This window comes from Schistocerca nitens, chromosome 9 (assembly GCF_023898315.1).
Source record: "Schistocerca nitens isolate TAMUIC-IGC-003100 chromosome 9, iqSchNite1.1, whole genome shotgun sequence".
NCBI lineage: Eukaryota > Metazoa > Arthropoda > Insecta > Orthoptera > Acrididae > Schistocerca > Schistocerca nitens.
This window is the reverse complement of record NC_064622.1, coordinates 8,392,473-8,411,398: the sequence shown is the minus strand read 5'-3', so window position 1 is coordinate 8,411,398 and position 18,926 is coordinate 8,392,473. Positions and strand designations below refer to the sequence as shown.

General features: G+C 37.3%; 1 protein-coding gene across 2 annotated transcripts in view; it reads right to left on the bottom strand.

Annotated features, from left to right (window-relative positions):
- LOC126202928 (uncharacterized HIT-like protein Synpcc7942_1390) overlaps nt 1-17,923 on the bottom strand; it is a 43,409-nt gene extending 25,486 nt beyond the window's left edge. Inside the window, exon 1 of one of the 2 annotated variants that reach the window (XM_049937022.1) lies at nt 17,602-17,923. In XM_049937022.1, coding sequence (XP_049792979.1) covers nt 17,602-17,619 — 18 coding nt within the window. In that variant the 5' untranslated portion in view covers nt 17,620-17,923. The remainder of the gene's footprint in view (nt 1-17,601) is intronic. The other variant, XM_049937021.1, reaches the window with a different exon arrangement.
- Nucleotides 17,924-18,926: the final 1,003 nt, after the last annotated feature.

Genomic DNA, 18,926 nt, shown 5'->3' with positions numbered 1-18,926 from the left:
TTAAAGAAATTTGCAGGCTTTTGGAGCCAGTAGCCCCTTCTTCTGGCAGAAGGGTTGAAGGGGAATGAAGAGGGATGAAGAAAAAGGACTGGTGAGTTTTAGGAAATGGGTAGAGTTTGGAAAAGTTGGCCAGAAAACTGGGTCATGGGAGACTTAATGGGTGCAATGGCAATGAAAGACTGATTGTTGGGAACCGTTCTGGATAAGATTTGAAAACCTGAGAAGTTATATGAGGTGGAAGATAGGGTAATAAGCAAGTCCGAGATTACCGACAAAACACTGTGGAGCATTATACGTGGCAGAGATGGAAAGCAGGGAAAAATGAACAGGTGTGAAAATAAAAGACCTGGTGAGAACCAAGGGCATGCTGTAAAAGACCTGGTGAGAACCAAGGGCATGTTGTATTACCAGTTCCCACCTGCAAAGAGTTCTGAGAAGCCACTGTCTGGGGGAAGAAGCCAGATGGCACATGTGGTGGAACAGACACAGAGATCATCACAACTGTCATGTTGTAGAGCGTACTCTACAACAGGTGATTGTCTTAATAAATGAAAAACAATGTACCACTAATATTCTATGGGATTCATTGCAGTCATCGCCAATATAGTGCTTTTCATTTACTGTAATGTTGTTCTGCCAAGAACTGGTGGAAAAATCAGTTAACAGGTTATTGTGTGTTGGGTGCGTATACCCTTTTTGTCCATTTCCATTCATCCTAATTGATAATTTGGTGATAATCATACCAGTGTAGAAGGCCAAACAGTGTTTACATAACAGGTGGTACACAACATGTCGTTTCACAGGTGTGTCTCGCTTTGATAGTGTATATTTTGTCACTTACAGGACTGCTACAGTCGTAGTAGGAGGGTGCACAGGGCAAATCTCACAATGGAGGTGGTCACATGGGTAGGAGTCACAGGGTAGAGAAATGGGCGCAGGAGCAGCATAGGGTCTAACCAGGTATTGCAGAGACTGGGGGGAGGGGATGAAAAGCTATTCTAGATGTTGTAGACAAAATGTCAGGCAAAATGAATCTAATTTCAGGACATGATACGAGAAGTTATAGTGTTGTTGAAGTAGTTGATTAACACATTCAAGACCAGGATATCTGACTTCCTTAAATGAGGCCCACTCCGCCCGACATTCTGGCCACCACAGCTAAAAAAAAAAATCTCTGAAATATCCTGGTCAGACCCAATGCTCCCATTGTGCACTCATTTTCCTACCTTATGGCTCCTACCATTGTCAGCATCCCCGTTGTAAGACTTGCTCTATGCGCCCTCCTACCACCACATACACTAGCCCTTTAACGTAACATACACTGTCAAAGGGGAAGCTGACTGTGTACCAGCTGTTATGTACACACTATTTGCCATTTAACATAGACATGACTACCACCGTCATCAGCCAGGATGAATAGACACAGAGAGAGATGTACACTGGTAACACACAATATCCTACTACAGAGCATGCTCTACAACATGTCAGTTGTGAACTCAGTGCTTGCTTTACCACATGTGCCACCTGGGATCTTCCCCCAGACAGCTTCTCAGAACTCCACACGTGGGCACTGGCATTACAAGACTACCTTGTTTCTTGCCACTCACCTTTGGCCTTAATTTATGTTAATCTCTTCGGTCTCAGCATTTCTCCTCAGTAACTATTCCTTTCTTCACTCACTTTTAGTTTTCTATCTCTCTTATTTTCTGACCTGTCTGGTTTACCCAACCTTCCAATGCAAATACAATACACTTAGCTATCTACTGTTATTAACTCCTCCACAATGTTTCGTCAGTATTCACCCTCTTGCTTATTACTCTATCTTCCACCTCGATGCTCTCAGGCTTCAATTCTCGTCCAGTACAGCTTTCAAAAATCAGTCTTTCCTTCTCATCCCGCCCAGTAAGTTTCCCCTGACTCGAGGTTTTGGGTGACTTTTCCAAATTCTCCGCATTTCCTAAACATAGCCATTCCTTTTTCTTCATCCCTCTTCTTTCCCCTTCGATTCTTCTGCCAGAAAAAGGATCCACAGGCTCCAAAGGCTTGCAATTTCTTTAACATTTCTATGTGAGTGTTCTGCTGCCGCTTGGTGAATAGATGTTTTTATCTATTCAGTGATATTATATTGTCTAAAATTGATTTTTTTATATAATTCAATTTTGGGGTGTTTTAGGGTTATTCAGACATACGTGTTCCACATCATAAGTTATAACTACATTACAAGTAAGCATCTACTAAATACAGCATAATGAAATCATATTTTCTCTTTACGTATAAGGCTTTTTAATTGTTAAACGTTACTACCAGCTTTCACACTTTTTGCACAGTCATACAATGGAATACTTTTAAATGGGTCTCCAGTACACTCTCAGTATATACAGAATAAGTATCTTTGGAACTGATGCTCACAAGAAGAAAACATCTGAAGTTCCTCAACATCAGCATTTGAGACACTGATTACCTTTTCTTCCCCCTAATGACTGCCCTCAAAAGTTACCAGCAGAGACCTTAATATCAGTGTCCTATAAACTACACCACATTCTTTTCTTATTGAAATTAAACCCCTTTATTATTCTTTTATCGTTAATTTTCTGAATAAGTGATAACAGGAATCAGTGTGATAAGGGATTTCTGATACATTTTTTGTTGCATATTCAATGTGACACTCCGACCTGTTTCTTGGATTTCACAACTTTGTTGGTTACTGATGTTTTTTATTGACAAGCCCTTAATGCTTCCAGCATTTCAACCACTATTTGCTTTACAATCATACTTTACTCTGCCACTTACTGAGACATTTATTTTTAATGTGTATGAACTGATGGCCCCATCATCTTACAGCACATCTACATGGGGCAAACTATCATCCATTCTCAGTTACCATGCTATTCATACATTCTACACATTATTTACTAATGCCAAATTCTAAATTATCTACTTAGAAAACTTGCAGTTCTATTAAAGGAAAGCACTTAGCTGTATATTTCCCCCTTCCTACAGTTAGATACCAGACAGTTACATTTTCTCTTCCATACAAAATGCCAAAATTAATTCTACTGACAATGTACATAGCACAAATGTAACATGGAGAGCCTGATTACAAATACTTAATTGAGTTTCATAGTTATATGGTGCTTACCTTCTAACAATATTGGAATCTGAAACCAAAGCATTTCATCATAAATATTCCTTACCATGTCCTGAGAAATATTTTACTGGTGTCTTGACTGTGCTTATACCTATTATTCAAAGTGGCTTGTAACATGCAATGCATCAACAAGTGCTCACCAATGGCTGATTGCAGTATGTTGCAGTTACTCTTAGGTAGCCCAAATTGCATTCAGTTTATCATTATATCTACGTCTATACTCTGCAAACCACTGTGAGGTGCATGGCAGAGGGTACATTCCACTGTACAAGTTATAGGGGTTTCTTCCTGTTACATTCAAGTATGGAGTGCAGGAACAATGATCGTTAGAATGCCTCTGTGTGTGAAGTAATTATTCTAATCTTACCCTAACGATCCCTATGGGAGCAACATGTAGGGGGCTGTAGTATACTCCTAGTCATCATTTAAAGCCATTTCTTGAAACTTTGTTAATAGACTTTTTTGGTATAGTTTATCTACCTTGAAGAGTCTTTTAACTAGTTCAGTTCCTTCAGTGTCTCTGTGACATTCTCCCACAGATTAAACAAACCTGTGACCATTTCTGCTGCCCTTCTCTGCATACATTCAATATGTCCTATTCCTTATCTGGTACGGGTCCCACACACTTGAGCAATATTCTAGAACTGGTTACATGAGTGATTTGTAAGCTATCTCCTTTGTAGATTGGTTGCACTTCCCCAGTATTCTACCAATAAACCAAAGTCTACCACTTGCTTCACCCCCACGACTGAACCAATGTGATCTTTCCATTTCATATCCCTAAAAAGTGTTAGACCCAGGTATTTGTATGAATTGACTGATTCCAACAGTGACTCACTGATATTACAGTCATAGCATACTACATTTTTTTTGTTTTGTAAAGTGCAAAATTTTGCATTTCTGAACATCTAGAGCAAGTTGTCAATCTCTGCACCACTTTGAAATCTAATCAAAATCCGACTGAATATTTATGCAGCTTCTTTCAAATGGTACAGAGCTATTCAAAAAGAAGGAACACATTTCAAACATTTATTGCTTCCAAACTACAAAAGACAGAAGCACAATTCCAACAGTCCTGGAAGGTGAAAAATTCAAATTTTTATGCAATCAATGTGAGCACCATGTGTTACATGACAAATACAAAAACGGTGACTCATTTCCTGACACACATGAAGCAGCTGGTCTCTCTTCATCAAATTCACAGCTTCAACAATGTGATGTCACAGAGATTCAAGAGTGTGAGGCATTGGTGGGATAAAAATGCAGTTTACATAACCCCACAGACAAAAGTCACATGGAGTGAGGTCTGGTGACCTGGGAGGCCACTGGTGATGAAGTTCATCTTCTGCCCCCCCCCCCCCCCCTCTTCCAATGCAGTGTCCTGAAATTGTGACATTTCTCTAAGCACGTCTGAAAATCCTACCTAAGTGTAATTTACATTCAAAAGTGATTGCTTCTAGAAGCCTCATTCGCCAAATTCTTCGATATAGTTCACCAGCCTGGGACTGCCACACAATTGGATTAACAGAAGAGCCACAAAAGTTTCCAAGAACAGCTGTTCAACTCATTATGGGTTTGTTTAGTAAGCACAAGAGTGTCAGAGATGCTCAACAACCTCCTAAAAGACAGTCACTATGAATAATGGAGAGCCTTACAAAATTTCTAGCACCAACATTCTAAAGCAAGACAAAAAAACATACTACTTCCTGCGATATACATCTTCCATAAAGGCCACAACATAAATATTGCATAAATTTAGGCTCATCAGAAGTGTGCCAACAGTCTTTATTCCCCACATACCAAACATGAAAGGAACAGGAAAGGGGGAGCGGAGATTATACTGGTACATTACGTATCCTTTCCCACAGACCATACCATGGCTTGTTGAGCACAGACATAGATACAATTAATATAGGTACATTATGTACCCTTCCCACAATTATTACTGGTACACTGTGTCTCCTTTCCCACAGGCCGTACCATGGAGCACTGATGTAGACTTAACAATAAATAAGAAGTTGTTTCCAGCAGTCAACAGACATGCACTACTACTTGGAAGGATGGCATCATTAATCAATTACACAAAGGAATTTGCAAGGCTAGCTTCCCAGTTTCCTACAGTTCATTGTCAACCAACACTAGTTTTGATATGAAGACAGGAACATGCTTCCCAATCCCTTTACATACTACCCTGCCTGTTTTCAGCAGACAGCTGTAGCTTACTGTCCACAGTGTGAAACTTTGTGTAATGATCTTCATTTGTGTATGACTTTTCTATTCTCCCAACACACTATATTTATCAACAATGCCCTCTTTTAAGGCAACTGGAAAATAAGGAGTCAGTCAGGTTGCTGCACTTCATATTTGAAGTGCTGGCAGTTCAATATGAGCAATCTTAAAAGTACAAGCCACCTTCAACATGCTCAATACTTTGAAATTTCAAGGCCTTGAAGTGGATAAAAGATATATGCTGTTATAGTTCTACAACAGGTCCATTCAGTCTCAGAATGAATGTAACAGGAAGATCCTTTTAAAAGAAAGTTCAAGACTCTTCGTGTCATAAAGGCATCAGATTAGCGACTAGCGATTACAAAACCAGGCCTGTAACAAGTCTGTGTTCCCTAACCATCATCACTATTTGGCGGAAGTTTCCTATTGTGCAACATATGTATAATATTAAGTTGCTACCACAATCTCTCGTCTCTCCTCAGCCCACCTCCGTACGTGCAGACTAAGCACTCACTTCAAACCAAAAAATGTCATTTGGACATTTTGTGTATGAAACAGTGTCTTACAGACGTAGGTACAGGAAATGTAAATGCGTAGAAGTACACTGGGAATAAGACTGCATTTTACTTGTTAATGAGACCCAGGATGATTACAGAAACACGAAGTTTAATCCACTTCATACTCAACATTACAGTTTTGTGATAAATTTCTAATACTTGTAATGGACATCACGATTTTACAGTGGTGTTTGCTGATACTATAAAATTACTGGACACCCTAAATTATGTCTTATGGCTCTGTGCAAGGAAAGATTTTAGTGTTTCTCACTGTAATCTATGTGGTCCTCACAGCATGACACCAGACGAGACATAATTGTGTGCACACAAAATCTTGATCTACAGAGATACCCTGGATCCAATACAGGGTAGTCAGTATATGTGCATTGCAAATAAAGCTCTCCACAACATCCAGAATGTCATTCTCCACTTTCAGATGCAATAATCTTATTCTGTTGTTTACCAGGGCGAGTGAGAAACAAAATGGAGATTCACCATACGTTGCAGCCAAAGGGGTATCTGAACTGGACCTACAGCTACATCTGTAGGCCAACTATGCTAATCACTATGATGTGCACAAAAGAGAGTGCTTCACAACATTAGGGCTTCTTCCCGTTCCATTCACAAGAAGTGCAGGATGAACAATTGCTCAAATGCTGATGTGTGAGCTGTAATTAGTCTAATCTTGTATTTGTGAGACCTGTGGGAGAAACACATAGGGTTTGTACAGGGTGTGGCAGAACCAATTGAGCAATTTAAAAAAAAAAAAAAATTGGTGTATATAGAGAAAAAAATGCTTTTAATTTCGAAATTGGTAGTTCATACTATTTTATACTCACTCAATGCCAAAAGTAATGTCCTCAAGATGGTGGCTGTTGGCAGCAATACACTTTCAGAGATATATCGCTATATTGTCTGTTTATACATATTGGTGTGACAGCAACATTTAAACACATTTTCCTTCTGATATCTCCAAAGAAAGAAGTCACAAATGGTCAAATCTGGTGACTGTGCAGACCATCCCCCATTACTCCTCAAAGGGACCAAAGTCCCAAAAACTCTTCTAACAAAACATTAAATGAATTTTGGGCAGTGTGAGCTGAGACACCATTCTCTTGGCACGACAAGTCACCTAATCCTGCTCCTTCAACAATTTCTTCCAATCTGGCTTGCAGAAAATCTTGCAATGCAACGTAATGTAAACTTCCGGAAGTCACAGTCATGTCTTCCTCCTCAAAAAAGTAAAGGCCTATCTCATCAAACTGTGATACAGCGCACCATATCACTGGTTTAGGGGAATGTAGTGGTCTTTCATGAACAACTTGGGAGTTATTCTCAGTCCAGAAATGAAAATTCTGTTTATTCACAATACCACCGAGATGAAAATGTGCCTGTCACTACTGACAAAAGCTGTCTCCAGAGAGATCTGTGCAAGCATTTGCTCATACAGATTCTGGCAGCTGGCATGGGCTTGGTTAAAATCAAACTGCAGACTCCTCTTCTAACTGCAGTCTGAAATCCTCAATGCAATAGCATGCCTTCAAGTGGAATGTCTTAGCGATTGCTCAACCACTGCTCTCACCAATGCACATTTCCTGGTGTTCTGATGGATCTGCATTGGCCATGTGTATCTCTTCTTCAGTTTCCTTCAACTGCAGAAGCCTCAACCGAATTGTGTTCACATTAGGAAGGTATTGTTGAACCATCAGCAAAAAGCTCTTTGAGTTGCAATCACTTGTTTTCAAAACATATACGTACAGCAAAGCCATGAGTGCTCTCATCCAAACCGTGTTGGCTACAGAAATGGGGTCACCAATGGAATGAAGGGAGAAGATGTGCAATTGCCTTCCCCCACCATTGTCCAAATAGTTATCCCTCAAAACTGTTTAGTTGGTTTGGCCACACCCTGTAGTACCACTCCTCTCTTAATACTGGTCCTTCAAATTTTGTAACCAGGCTTTCGCAGGGTTGTTTTCATCTGTCTTCAAGCATCTTCCAGCTCCTATATATTTTTAGCATCTCCATGACTATTTCCCATGAGACAAACAACTCTATGAGCTTTCACACTGCTCTTCTTTATATACAGTCAGTATCCATGACAGTCCTGCGTGACATGGGTTCCCCACACTTGGGCAATAATATTCCAGGATGGGTCACATGAGGATTCATTAAGTGACCTCCTTTGTAGACCAACTGTATTTTCTAATATCCTACCAATGAATCAAAGTCTGCCACCTGCTTTTATCTATGATTGAACCTACATGATTATTCTATTTCATATCCCAGTAAATTGTTACACCAAGGTATTGGTAGAGTTGGCTGGTTAAATTTGCAATTCGATATTGTAGTAATACAAAACTTAATTTTTTGTTTTGTGGAGTGCACATTTTTAAACATTAAAGCAAGCTGCCAATCTTTGCACTATTTTAAAGTCTAACAAAGAGCTAACTGAATTTACAGATTTTGTAAGACAAAATTTCATTATAGATAACTGTATCATCTGCAAAACGTTTAAGATTACTACTGTATTAATATTGTTTACATGGTCAATACTATACAACAGCAAGAGCCCTAACATACTTCCCTGGAGCATACTTGAAGTTACTTCTACAACTATTGATTATTCTCCATTCACGATAGCACATGTGTCTCCCAAATCAAAAAAATCCTCAATACAGTAAAAAATTTTGCTTGATACCCCACACTATCATACTTTCATGAAGACATGTTACAGAGTCAACCACTTTTTGGAAACAAAGAAATACTGCTTCTACATGACTGCCCTGATCCACAACAGTTTTAAGGATGTTGTGAGAAAAGCATCAGCTGGGTTTCGTATGACCAATGTTTTCAAATTCCATGCTGGTTGGTGTGTTCCAGATGCCTCATTACATTTGAGTGCAGAATGTGCTCCAAGATTCAGAATTTGCTGACAGGTGCAACAAGTGCTTTCTTCAAACTAGTGAGTACAGTGTTTTGTTCAAAGGACATGGTAGACTTACAGTGTCCCCTCTTCTACAAGATGCAATACTATTATGCTTAGGGGAGTCTATTAAGCACCAATTGGAGACTGAATGACTGAGAGGTGTTTGATGGAAACAACATCCTGTAAGGGGGGGGGGGGGGGGGGGGGGAGGTAATGTGATTTTTCACAACCAAGAAATGATGAAGTCTTCTTAAGACCATATTGGACAGTACTGCATAACAGCTTAGGACTTCCTCCTCTGAAGGACCTCCCAGCTTGTGTACTTGTGGCTTACTGCTTTCAGTGTGGCAATTTTTGAGTGTGGTTTATCTACTATTAAGAAAGCAGCCACTGCCTTAGCTGGGAACTGTCCCTCTATTTTATTATCTGTGCAGACACTAATGATCTTGATACCAGGACAACCAAATTCCAAATCCAGCACTTTCACAGAGTGTAATAAACTGTGTATGCCTTAAGAACATTTGTCTTATTATATTTAAACCTGTCAAGGCTGCACCTTATCATCTTACAATAGCAGAAAAGTTGCATCTTCTCCACTCAGAGTATTCAGTTACGCTTGTTTATTATTATTATTATTTACTCCACATTTATGTAAATCTACTGATGAATCCTGAAGAGTAATAGATATTATGTAATTGTTTAAATGGAAGTTTATTTTCAATTAACATTCTTAAATGCAGTGCAGAACAGGACTTAGAAACCCAGAAGTTACTGAAGAATTTATTTATCAATGCCTGTTAACATATGATTATTTTTTTTTAATTTCCAGTGATTTCCAATTTCCTATATTATATTGGTGAGCAGTTTATTGAGTATTTTGCACTAGAATGAAGAACTTCAATCAGTATCCTGGAGAGAAATGCAACACCCATATGAGAATTATTTTTGTACAGGCCAGCTAAATTGAGTTTGTTTATGTATCAAAAATGCTAAGTAGCAGACTTAATTATTCATCACAAATAAAATTAAAGTGTACCTAAATGTATTACCATGTAACTGTAATAAATCAAAGTTCCTTGAAAACACAGACACAACCTGCTTGGTTGAAAATCCTGCATCTTAAATTGACAGTCTTGAGGGTCATTACATATCAAATCACCCAATAAAAAATAAATTTTACACCCACCTCCTTAGATTTTCATGAAATTTGGCTCAAATGGTTCTAATACCATCCTGACAGCACCTGCAAAATTTTTTTGCTGTATCTCTTATAGTTTTTTTTTATAAATTTTTTAAGTTTTTATGTTTTGCGTTTTCCGAACCTTCGGAAATGGTAAATTTAATTTGTATTCAAAACTTTAAAATTGCTTATCTTAAAAACTCTTCTAGATAACATCATGAATTTTTGCAGCAAGTTTATTTATTATACATATTTGAAGAAAATGATACTATTAAAATATATTAATATTTTCTATGAAAAATATATAAATATATATATATGTATTTTTTTTCTTTTTTTTTTTTTTAACGGATGTTTTGTTTTATAAGAATTGCAATATCTAGAGTCTCAGGCCTGATAGAATGCTCAAATTTGTTTTAATTTACTCTTAAACATATAGGCTACTTGATAAAACAAAAATAATGATGGCTTTTTAACATGTTTATTAATTATAGTAGATTACATTAGAATTATGTACAAAGATAGTGTACTTACAACACTTATGTATAACCCAACTGATTTGAAACATTGAATTTTTTGAGTAATTTTGTCTTTTTAATAAACATTAATGCTGATTCAACTTGTTTTTCCACTTCATCCAAGAGCTTTCAGTTCTTTTATACAGTCTTTATTGAAGTAATACATTCTTCCAGTGCCGCTTGGTTGAGGTGCGTCTACACAGAGACTATGTGCTCCAAAGGCACTATGCAAGAATCTTCTCTTTCAGGCCAATAAAATGATGCAGCTGGTCCTGAAGGATGTAGAAATAGAATTTCTGCATCTTCTTCATCATTGAATATTGTTTTTACCAGTCCAAAATACCAGTTACCATCATCATTTACAGCCACATAGCTATTTATGGATGGTTCAGCACGAACCCAATCAGAAGATGAATGGAAAGAAAAGACTAAGGAGGGTTTTACACTATCTGTAGTCCTTCTAATTTCAAGTTTGTTTGTTGGAAGTGGTTTGAAGTTATGAAAACTTGTTGTTCCAGGAATGGTTCGGGTTGCTGAAAAACGGTTTTCTGCTTTTAACCATAGCAAATCAGCTTCTTTTTTGTCAATAAAGTGAAAATGAACACACATTGATTGCTGTCATTATTTGTTCTTTGTCTGAAAGCTGTAGACTAGCTTTCCTTAAAATTCTTTTAATAGTTCCTCCTAGGCCATCACAAATTGACTTCCCATGACTTGTTGCAAAGAAAGTGTGTTGGGTCTTCAAATTAAAGTCTCTCAAGTGTTCAGTCAAATTTTTAAAACTTTCCATTTTTGTACTGCCCAGCACAACCATCTGTAAAGTAGTGAACTGAGTCAATGTCAGTATGATGTGATGACAGCCACTTTGTAATTTCTTTTTGTACAAAGTTAACAAAACCAGTATCACGTTCTTGGTCATCACTAATAAAACATTGGTTGGAAACAAAAACATTGTTTTCCTCATTTCTTAGAAAAACTCCAATTGGGTGTAGAGTACAACCACCTCTATTCCAGTGGTAACTTTGGATCTCATTTTGTATAACAAAGGAATAATTTTCACTGAAACCCATCACAATAATTGCTGTTTTGGGTGGTGGGTCTTCTTTCAATCTTTTAAAGGCTGCTGATTGGGATTTTGCTATAAACGAGTGCGGGGTGAGCTTTTCCAATGACCTAACCAATAAAGAAATGTAGTCTTCAACACTGATAGACTGTTTGATCATTTCTGCCCTGTCTCTGTTAACCCACTGACTGATTACAATTTCTTCTTCTAAATCATAATCTTCACTTAGTTTTTCAGATAAGTACTCAGTTAGTGCAGTATTTGCAGTACAGCTGTCGCAATGACGTAGCATGCAGTTTTGGTTTTCCATGTTGCACACAAGCATCTTAAGTAGGTCTCTATAAGATTCTTCAATTTTCACAGCATCCAGTAATAGTTTAACATTTTGGTGGATACTGCATACACATACAGTGTGTGTGCCTGCAGCACCAGCAAGGATACACCATTTAGGTCTCAAGAAACAAAATTTTGAAAATCCTACTTCTACCTTAGGATTCTCCTATTTGAAATAATAAGAGAGTTCTCTCAAGTTACACAAAATGAGTCTTTTTTGCATGTACACATTTTTTTGAACACTTACTTTGTCTTTTGTTCCAGGTAGCACTCTGGAACTTTCATCCTTTTCATAAAAATCTGTTACAAGTTTTACTGTATTTTCAGAAAGAGTTTTACCTTTTTTTGGACCAGGAGTTTCCAAAATACCCTTTTCAGATTTTAGCTTTCTAGCTTGTCGCACCATGTACTCACGTACATTAAATTCTTTCATCACTTTATTTTGACTCCAAGAATCTGGAGCCAAGGTCAGAATCTGGATTTTTCTAGACCTCCCAACAGATGAAATCTTCTCTTTCATAAGAGAAATCATTACATCAAAATCCTTTGCTTTCTCAACCACACTTGTATCTTCTTCGTCATTATCAGAACTTGGTGCATCATATTTTAATGCTTTTGAAACAGCCTTTTTTGCAGTCTTTTCAATACTGCTAACCTTCCTTTTAAAACAAGACCCTTTACTTTGTTCTGACAAGCCATGAAGCTTTATCTGTGTTAGACCTAAATTATCAAGAGCAATGTTTGTTTGTACGAGGGATTCATTTCTGGAATTCAACCATGACTTCATCATCTGTTTAACTTTCATTGACTTCAACTCTTAATTTTTCCTCACAAAAGTTACGGCATGTTGAGCAAAGCTTTTGTCCAGGTTTTATGCTAATATTTTTTGTCAGTAATTGTTTAGAAAGATCCAAGCCTACACTTCTCAATGATTTTTTGATGGGCTTTTTGTGTTTTTTAGTGGGTCTACACATGTTGTTTGATACTTTTCAAAAACATTTAAAAAGTAGCAGCTGTGGTGTGAACATTGTTCTTAAATTCACACAGATTAATTCCAGATCGTAAGTGGATCAAATCTTTTTCTTCCTCACTCAATTCAGATACCGGTTGTAACTTTTTTGAAGGTGTGTAGGTTGTTTGGAAACAGTCAGATTTTTTAAATAACCCTACGCTACAGGTTTGAATATCTGACATACTGATTTCACTTTTGGTCTGATTACTGTTCTGGTTACTTTTATAGGATATTGGAAAAGAATCTCTGTAAACTAAGTAACAGTACTTACTGAAAGTTCGAATAAACTTAATAAAATACTATCCAAGCACTATTTAACACTGTAATAATTTTTTACTACACAGGAGTAACAAAACAAAATCCAAGCGTACATTGTTACTCGAAGAAGACAAAAACTTATTTTCGGTGTCTAAGTCACTTGGTGCTTTTTATTTTTAAAATATAATTAATATTATTTTAAAAATTAGATAACTATTAAACAGGTCAAAAAGCCAACATAATTTTTCTTTTACCTAATAGCCTATACAATTAAGAGTATTTTAAAACAAATTTGAGCTCTCTATCAGGTCTGAGACTCTAGATGTTGCAGTTTTTGTAAAACTAAACATCCGTTAGCTAAAAAAAAAAAAAAAAACTTGTAAATTTTTATTCATTTGGAAGGTTTTAATATATCTTTATGGTAATTTTTTTTAACATTTAGATATAATACACGAACTTATTCCAAAATTTCATACTGATATCTTGAGTATTCTTTAATACACAAATTTTTTTAGTTGTGAGGACACGCTTAAGTTAGGATTTCCGACTGCTGAAACAACGCCAAATGTAAAAACTTTAAAAATTTACTAAAAAAAACTATAAGAGATAGAGCAAAAACATTTTACAAGTGCTTTCAGGATGATAAAAAGAAGTAATTGTACCAAGTTTTATCAAAATCTGACACGGTTGGTGTCAAGGCCTGGGTGACTTGACATGGAATGACCCTTGACACTTCATGAACTGAAGTTAGTAGCTTATGACAGGAAACATTTGGTCAGGAACAGAAGACTTTAGAATGTCCTGACTGAATTTGCAAAAACATATTATTATTGTGCAGTGTCATAATAGAACATAAAATGAAAAATTTGTTTCTTTTAGTGTGCTACATGTGTTAGCACTAGGTTTCACGGTATCTCTTCTTTCACCATCACCGACGACGAAAATACACTCATCACAGTCATCCAAGAAAGCTTCACTAACAACATGCCAGTTGCCCAAGTGGCACCAGAAAGAAAGGTCACCAGGCTATGACCCTCACAAATTTACAGCTTTGCCTAGTGGTCAGGATGAACGAAATGACAGAACAACACAAGCAAGAACATGTCTCTCCGACAGCTTATTGGTGTGATGATCCCACTGCAAATAGCTGTCCTTCTGGCCACTAAGTAATTTTACACTTGAAGATCCACTAGTGAATGACATACAACTTACATTTTTCAGCCTTTAATATTTGTAATTAGTACAGACTTTCTTTTATAAGTTACCCTCTTTCTCTGAATCAATGAAACTATCGATTTGATGGTGTCTGGATAGTTTAATATGTGTGAACTTCCAGGGATGTTTTTTTTGAAATTTAGACATCTTAAAATGTTGTTTCAATGCTGTTTTTTCATCAGATACTGGTATGGCATACCAGTGTACACTGCCACAAATCAAGCACTGGGTACATATGTAGAAACTTATGGGTTGCCACAATTCCACCCACCCAACATAATGTCTGAACTTCCAAAGCTGAAAATTTTCAGGTGTATCCAATCACAGAGAACTTGACAAGGTCACAGAAAATCTCTTGTAACTCCTAAATCAACTATGTAAAGCAAATCAAGCTACTTACACCTGGGAGTAATTTTATTGAGACAATAATTTATTGATAAATGCAAGTACCATTTGGGGCGAAAGTAGCAAACAAAATAATATAAAACTTACATAATGTATTCAATTAAAACAGTACAACCACCTTGCCATGTTTTGCGGGAAAATGTCACTGGAACTTTCCGTCATCCTTCACTGAAGAGCTAGCTACTCCTGAAGTATTAAAATATGTGGGCTAGAAATTTATATAGCTAGCTTTTATCGTGTGGCATACCTGTACACCACCTTTGAACAAAATCAAAGACAGTGCTGTGGAGAACAGTCGAATTGACATTAAATCAGTCTTTTCAAATTATTTCTATTAAATTGTTTCAATACTCTCTCCAGCAGTCTCATACACTTTGAAAACATTTCTTGTTATTGGTTTTTCCAGATATCAACAAACTAAACTAGCTCTGTGATCCAGCCCCTGCGATCCCTGCCCGTACCATCCTCTGTCAAATGGCATAATTTGGAAGTAATATTGGGGGGGGGGGGGGGCATGGGGTCTGCACATCACTCTCCTGCCAGTAGTCAACTTTCCAGACCAGACCTATCACTTCTCATTGAAGTAGTTCCTCAATTGGCATCATGATGCTAAGAGGACCTCATTCCAGTCCCCATAACAATGAAAATCCCTGGTGGTACTGAAAAGAGTTTATCGTCCCATCGACAGTGCAGTCATTAGATGGAACGCAAGCTCAGATTACAAAAGTATGGGGGAAGCAAAATGGTCGTGCGCTCTTCAGAAGAACCATCCTGATATTTGCGTGGTGCAATTTAGGCAAATCACAGGAAACCTAAATCTGGATGGCTAGACTGGGATTTTAACTGTCGTCTTCCCAAATAAGAATCCAGTATGTTAACCACTGTGCCATCTCACTCAGTGGATAGTACTTGGAATTGAACCTGGGTCCCTGCATGGTAGCCTATGTGCTGATCAATGAGGCACAGTGAAGCACTTTCCACTTACAGGACTACCAATAACTTATTTTTTAGATCATTAATGGGGAACATTTTTGAAAACAACTGTTTGAAGCAGTACTCATTATCATCTACAGCTTGTAACTTTACTTATTATGCACCTATACTGCCACACCCTCAGCACTCTCATTAGTTCCACAACACTATAAAACTTAAAACCTTCAGCGTGTGCCTGCTCAATTTCAGAGGTTTTCCTAGGTTTTTGATAAGTGGAATATATCTACTGATATATGTGACCAATCATTTTCCCAGAATAACAGGAACTGAAAGAATCTAACACTGCACTCTCCTCAGTTTACAGAGTTTTAGTCAACACACTCATTACCATTTGTCATTGTACTCATTGGCTACTGAATAAAGGCTCAGCTCTTTCCAACAAAACTTCCTGCCCACATGTGGTAGTTTTGCAGTTTCTACAGGGATCAGTGTGAGCAATGAAAGAAAACTGGCACAGTAAGTGATATCCTTAGCTAGGAATCTATCTTCTTAAGTAAATGATACATTACACGACAAATTACACAATCTCTCAAGTAAATTTATTTCTGTTTGTTGCATTAGTCATCAAATGACAAGCATTTTTCTAGTGCCACTTAGAGAAAGGTCATGGGAAGAACAGGCCCTACAGCTTGAATGACTATTCAGCACTGTAGTCAATTCAGAGTGATTTCTGAATGATGTTCTGTAACAATTTTGTGAGTATATTCCAGCAACAAAACTAGTAACAACAGTGTTTGCCAATGAAACATATGACATATTTCTGAGAGTGAAATAATATATGAGCATTTGGGCTATCTTCATTTTCATGTCTGCACATACGATATGAAAGCCCTAAAGCATTAAATTGCAGCTTATCAATATATTCCCACTGAACTACAGTCTAAAGTAATTACACTCATACTGCACAAGACTTATCACTAACACAATTGTACAAACTGTACATTTTTAACCACAGAATTTTGTATATAGAGACAAGTTCCATCTGTAACTAATTTATTGCGGTATCATCAAATTCCATTGCATTATTTAGAAACATACACTGTTACCTAGATTTATGGACGACTGATATCTGCCAGTGTCTGACTTTATATTAGTTGTTTTCTTCAAATAATACTTTAAAATAAATAGCTGTATTACACAAGAATAATCCAAGGTCAACTTTGTTTGACAGTAATAAATTTGGCACAGAAAATGAGAGGCCTATTTCTAAAATGTTTTTATTGCTAATACAGTTCAAACTATTGCCCAATCATTTATCACGCGAATACAACGTCGATAATTGCGCTAAAATAGGCTCACACGATTCAAACTGCTCTCAAAACTTATTTCGCATTACAGCTATTGTACTACAGTTGCTAAATGCAGAATGGACGGATTCCCGTCAACGTCGAAGACGCTGAACAGTATATCCATGGCCTGGGGAAGAATGTAATTGGAAATCAGTCAAGCCTTTTAGGGGCACACTTTTACTCACGATGTTCAGCTTCCCGCATCTATGGCAATTAAAACACTAATTATTAATAGCTACCCCCATAAAAAGAAAGCCTATTGTACTTCATGAAAGAAAACAAATACTTCATTTCCTACGGAAACAACTGAAAATGTACAATCGTTAGTGCGGAAACGATTTCTTCCTTCGCTACACTCAATGTGTAACAGCAATAGCTTACTAAGTAGCTAGAAAATAAAGCAGTCGATCACAAAAACAGCACTTTGTAATTTTCGCCTTCAAATTCACAAATTTATACTGTAAATAAATCATACCGTTATAACATCAGACATGGTTTAGCAATATTAATCTCGAAATTCGCTCCTGTCAATACAACATATAATCTCGTACCAAGAAACAATAGTTGATGCTACTGCAATTGTTTCTGTTTAAAACGACTGCTGTGTCAAACAGTCTACGCTGCTTCCATTGTTGAATAAGAAAACGTCCTATAAAACAACTTCTGATCATATTTCCTCCCGTGGAGGTGTATCTGCAAAACATGCACGCCTTTTCAATCGTGTTTTATTTACAACTGTACGAGAATCAGATTCCAGTTGCAGCGGCAGATAAGGGTTTCGACCTTGACAACTCTTTTACAAAGAAATAATAGTGAGTACTTTAAAGAAAACTATGTATACAAATACATTAGATATCTGAATAATTAAAGTCACTTTTATTCGTTATACTGATTCCCTGTGTTACAGCAACATTTGAATTTTGAATATTTCACTCTCAAATCTAATGATCAATGTTGACAGTTGAGCGATAATAATCGATAGACAGAAGGTTTAGCAGACTGTGTCTACATCTCGATGTGACATTCTACTGTCTATCTCTCCTTTTTCAATGAGGTAACTTTTAAATAAGTGAGGCACATCACTATGTTCACATGGGGTTCCCGTAAACAGATTTCACAATATATTTTTGGTTGATCATATAAACACTCCAGAATCTATTCACAGTCTAGATTGTGCTGCCGGTTTCCAACTTCCACAATCGATTTTCGCTCTCACGTAAACGCACAACTGTTTTTGGAAAGTGCTTGGATTGCAAGGTTACGTCTTGTTTTTAAGATATTGGACCAGTATGAACGGGGTGACTTATTATGCACTGAAGCAGAAATATGAGACAGAAACATGAAACTGCCTACCACTAGTATTTAAGTGAAGAGAAATAGCGATTGTGGTGACTAAATTAGAAACGGTGTAACAGCTGTTTTTCAGATGCCATATTGAACTGGGCTAGCAAATCCGCTTCTGACCATCATATGTAAACATGACAGCGAAAAACGGCTTCCGAAATTCGGTTTTTGTCTTTCGGAAGACGTGTCGCATGCAAACGTAGTGATTATCATCTCACATAAATGCCAGAGTGGCACTTATCGAGTTTAGGGGGACACCCGAGCAGCGCCAAATACGACCGTCGGCAGATTGCTTGCGTTCTAAGAGAAGAACATTTTATTCGCACCGCCAACGAATCGTCCATCTTCACTGAACATCTCACGTTACAGCAAACCATGACCGAAAGCCCATTCAATAGCTGAATCACTATCACGGCAAACGTCGAACAAATTTACCATACGAAATTCGGTCGAATC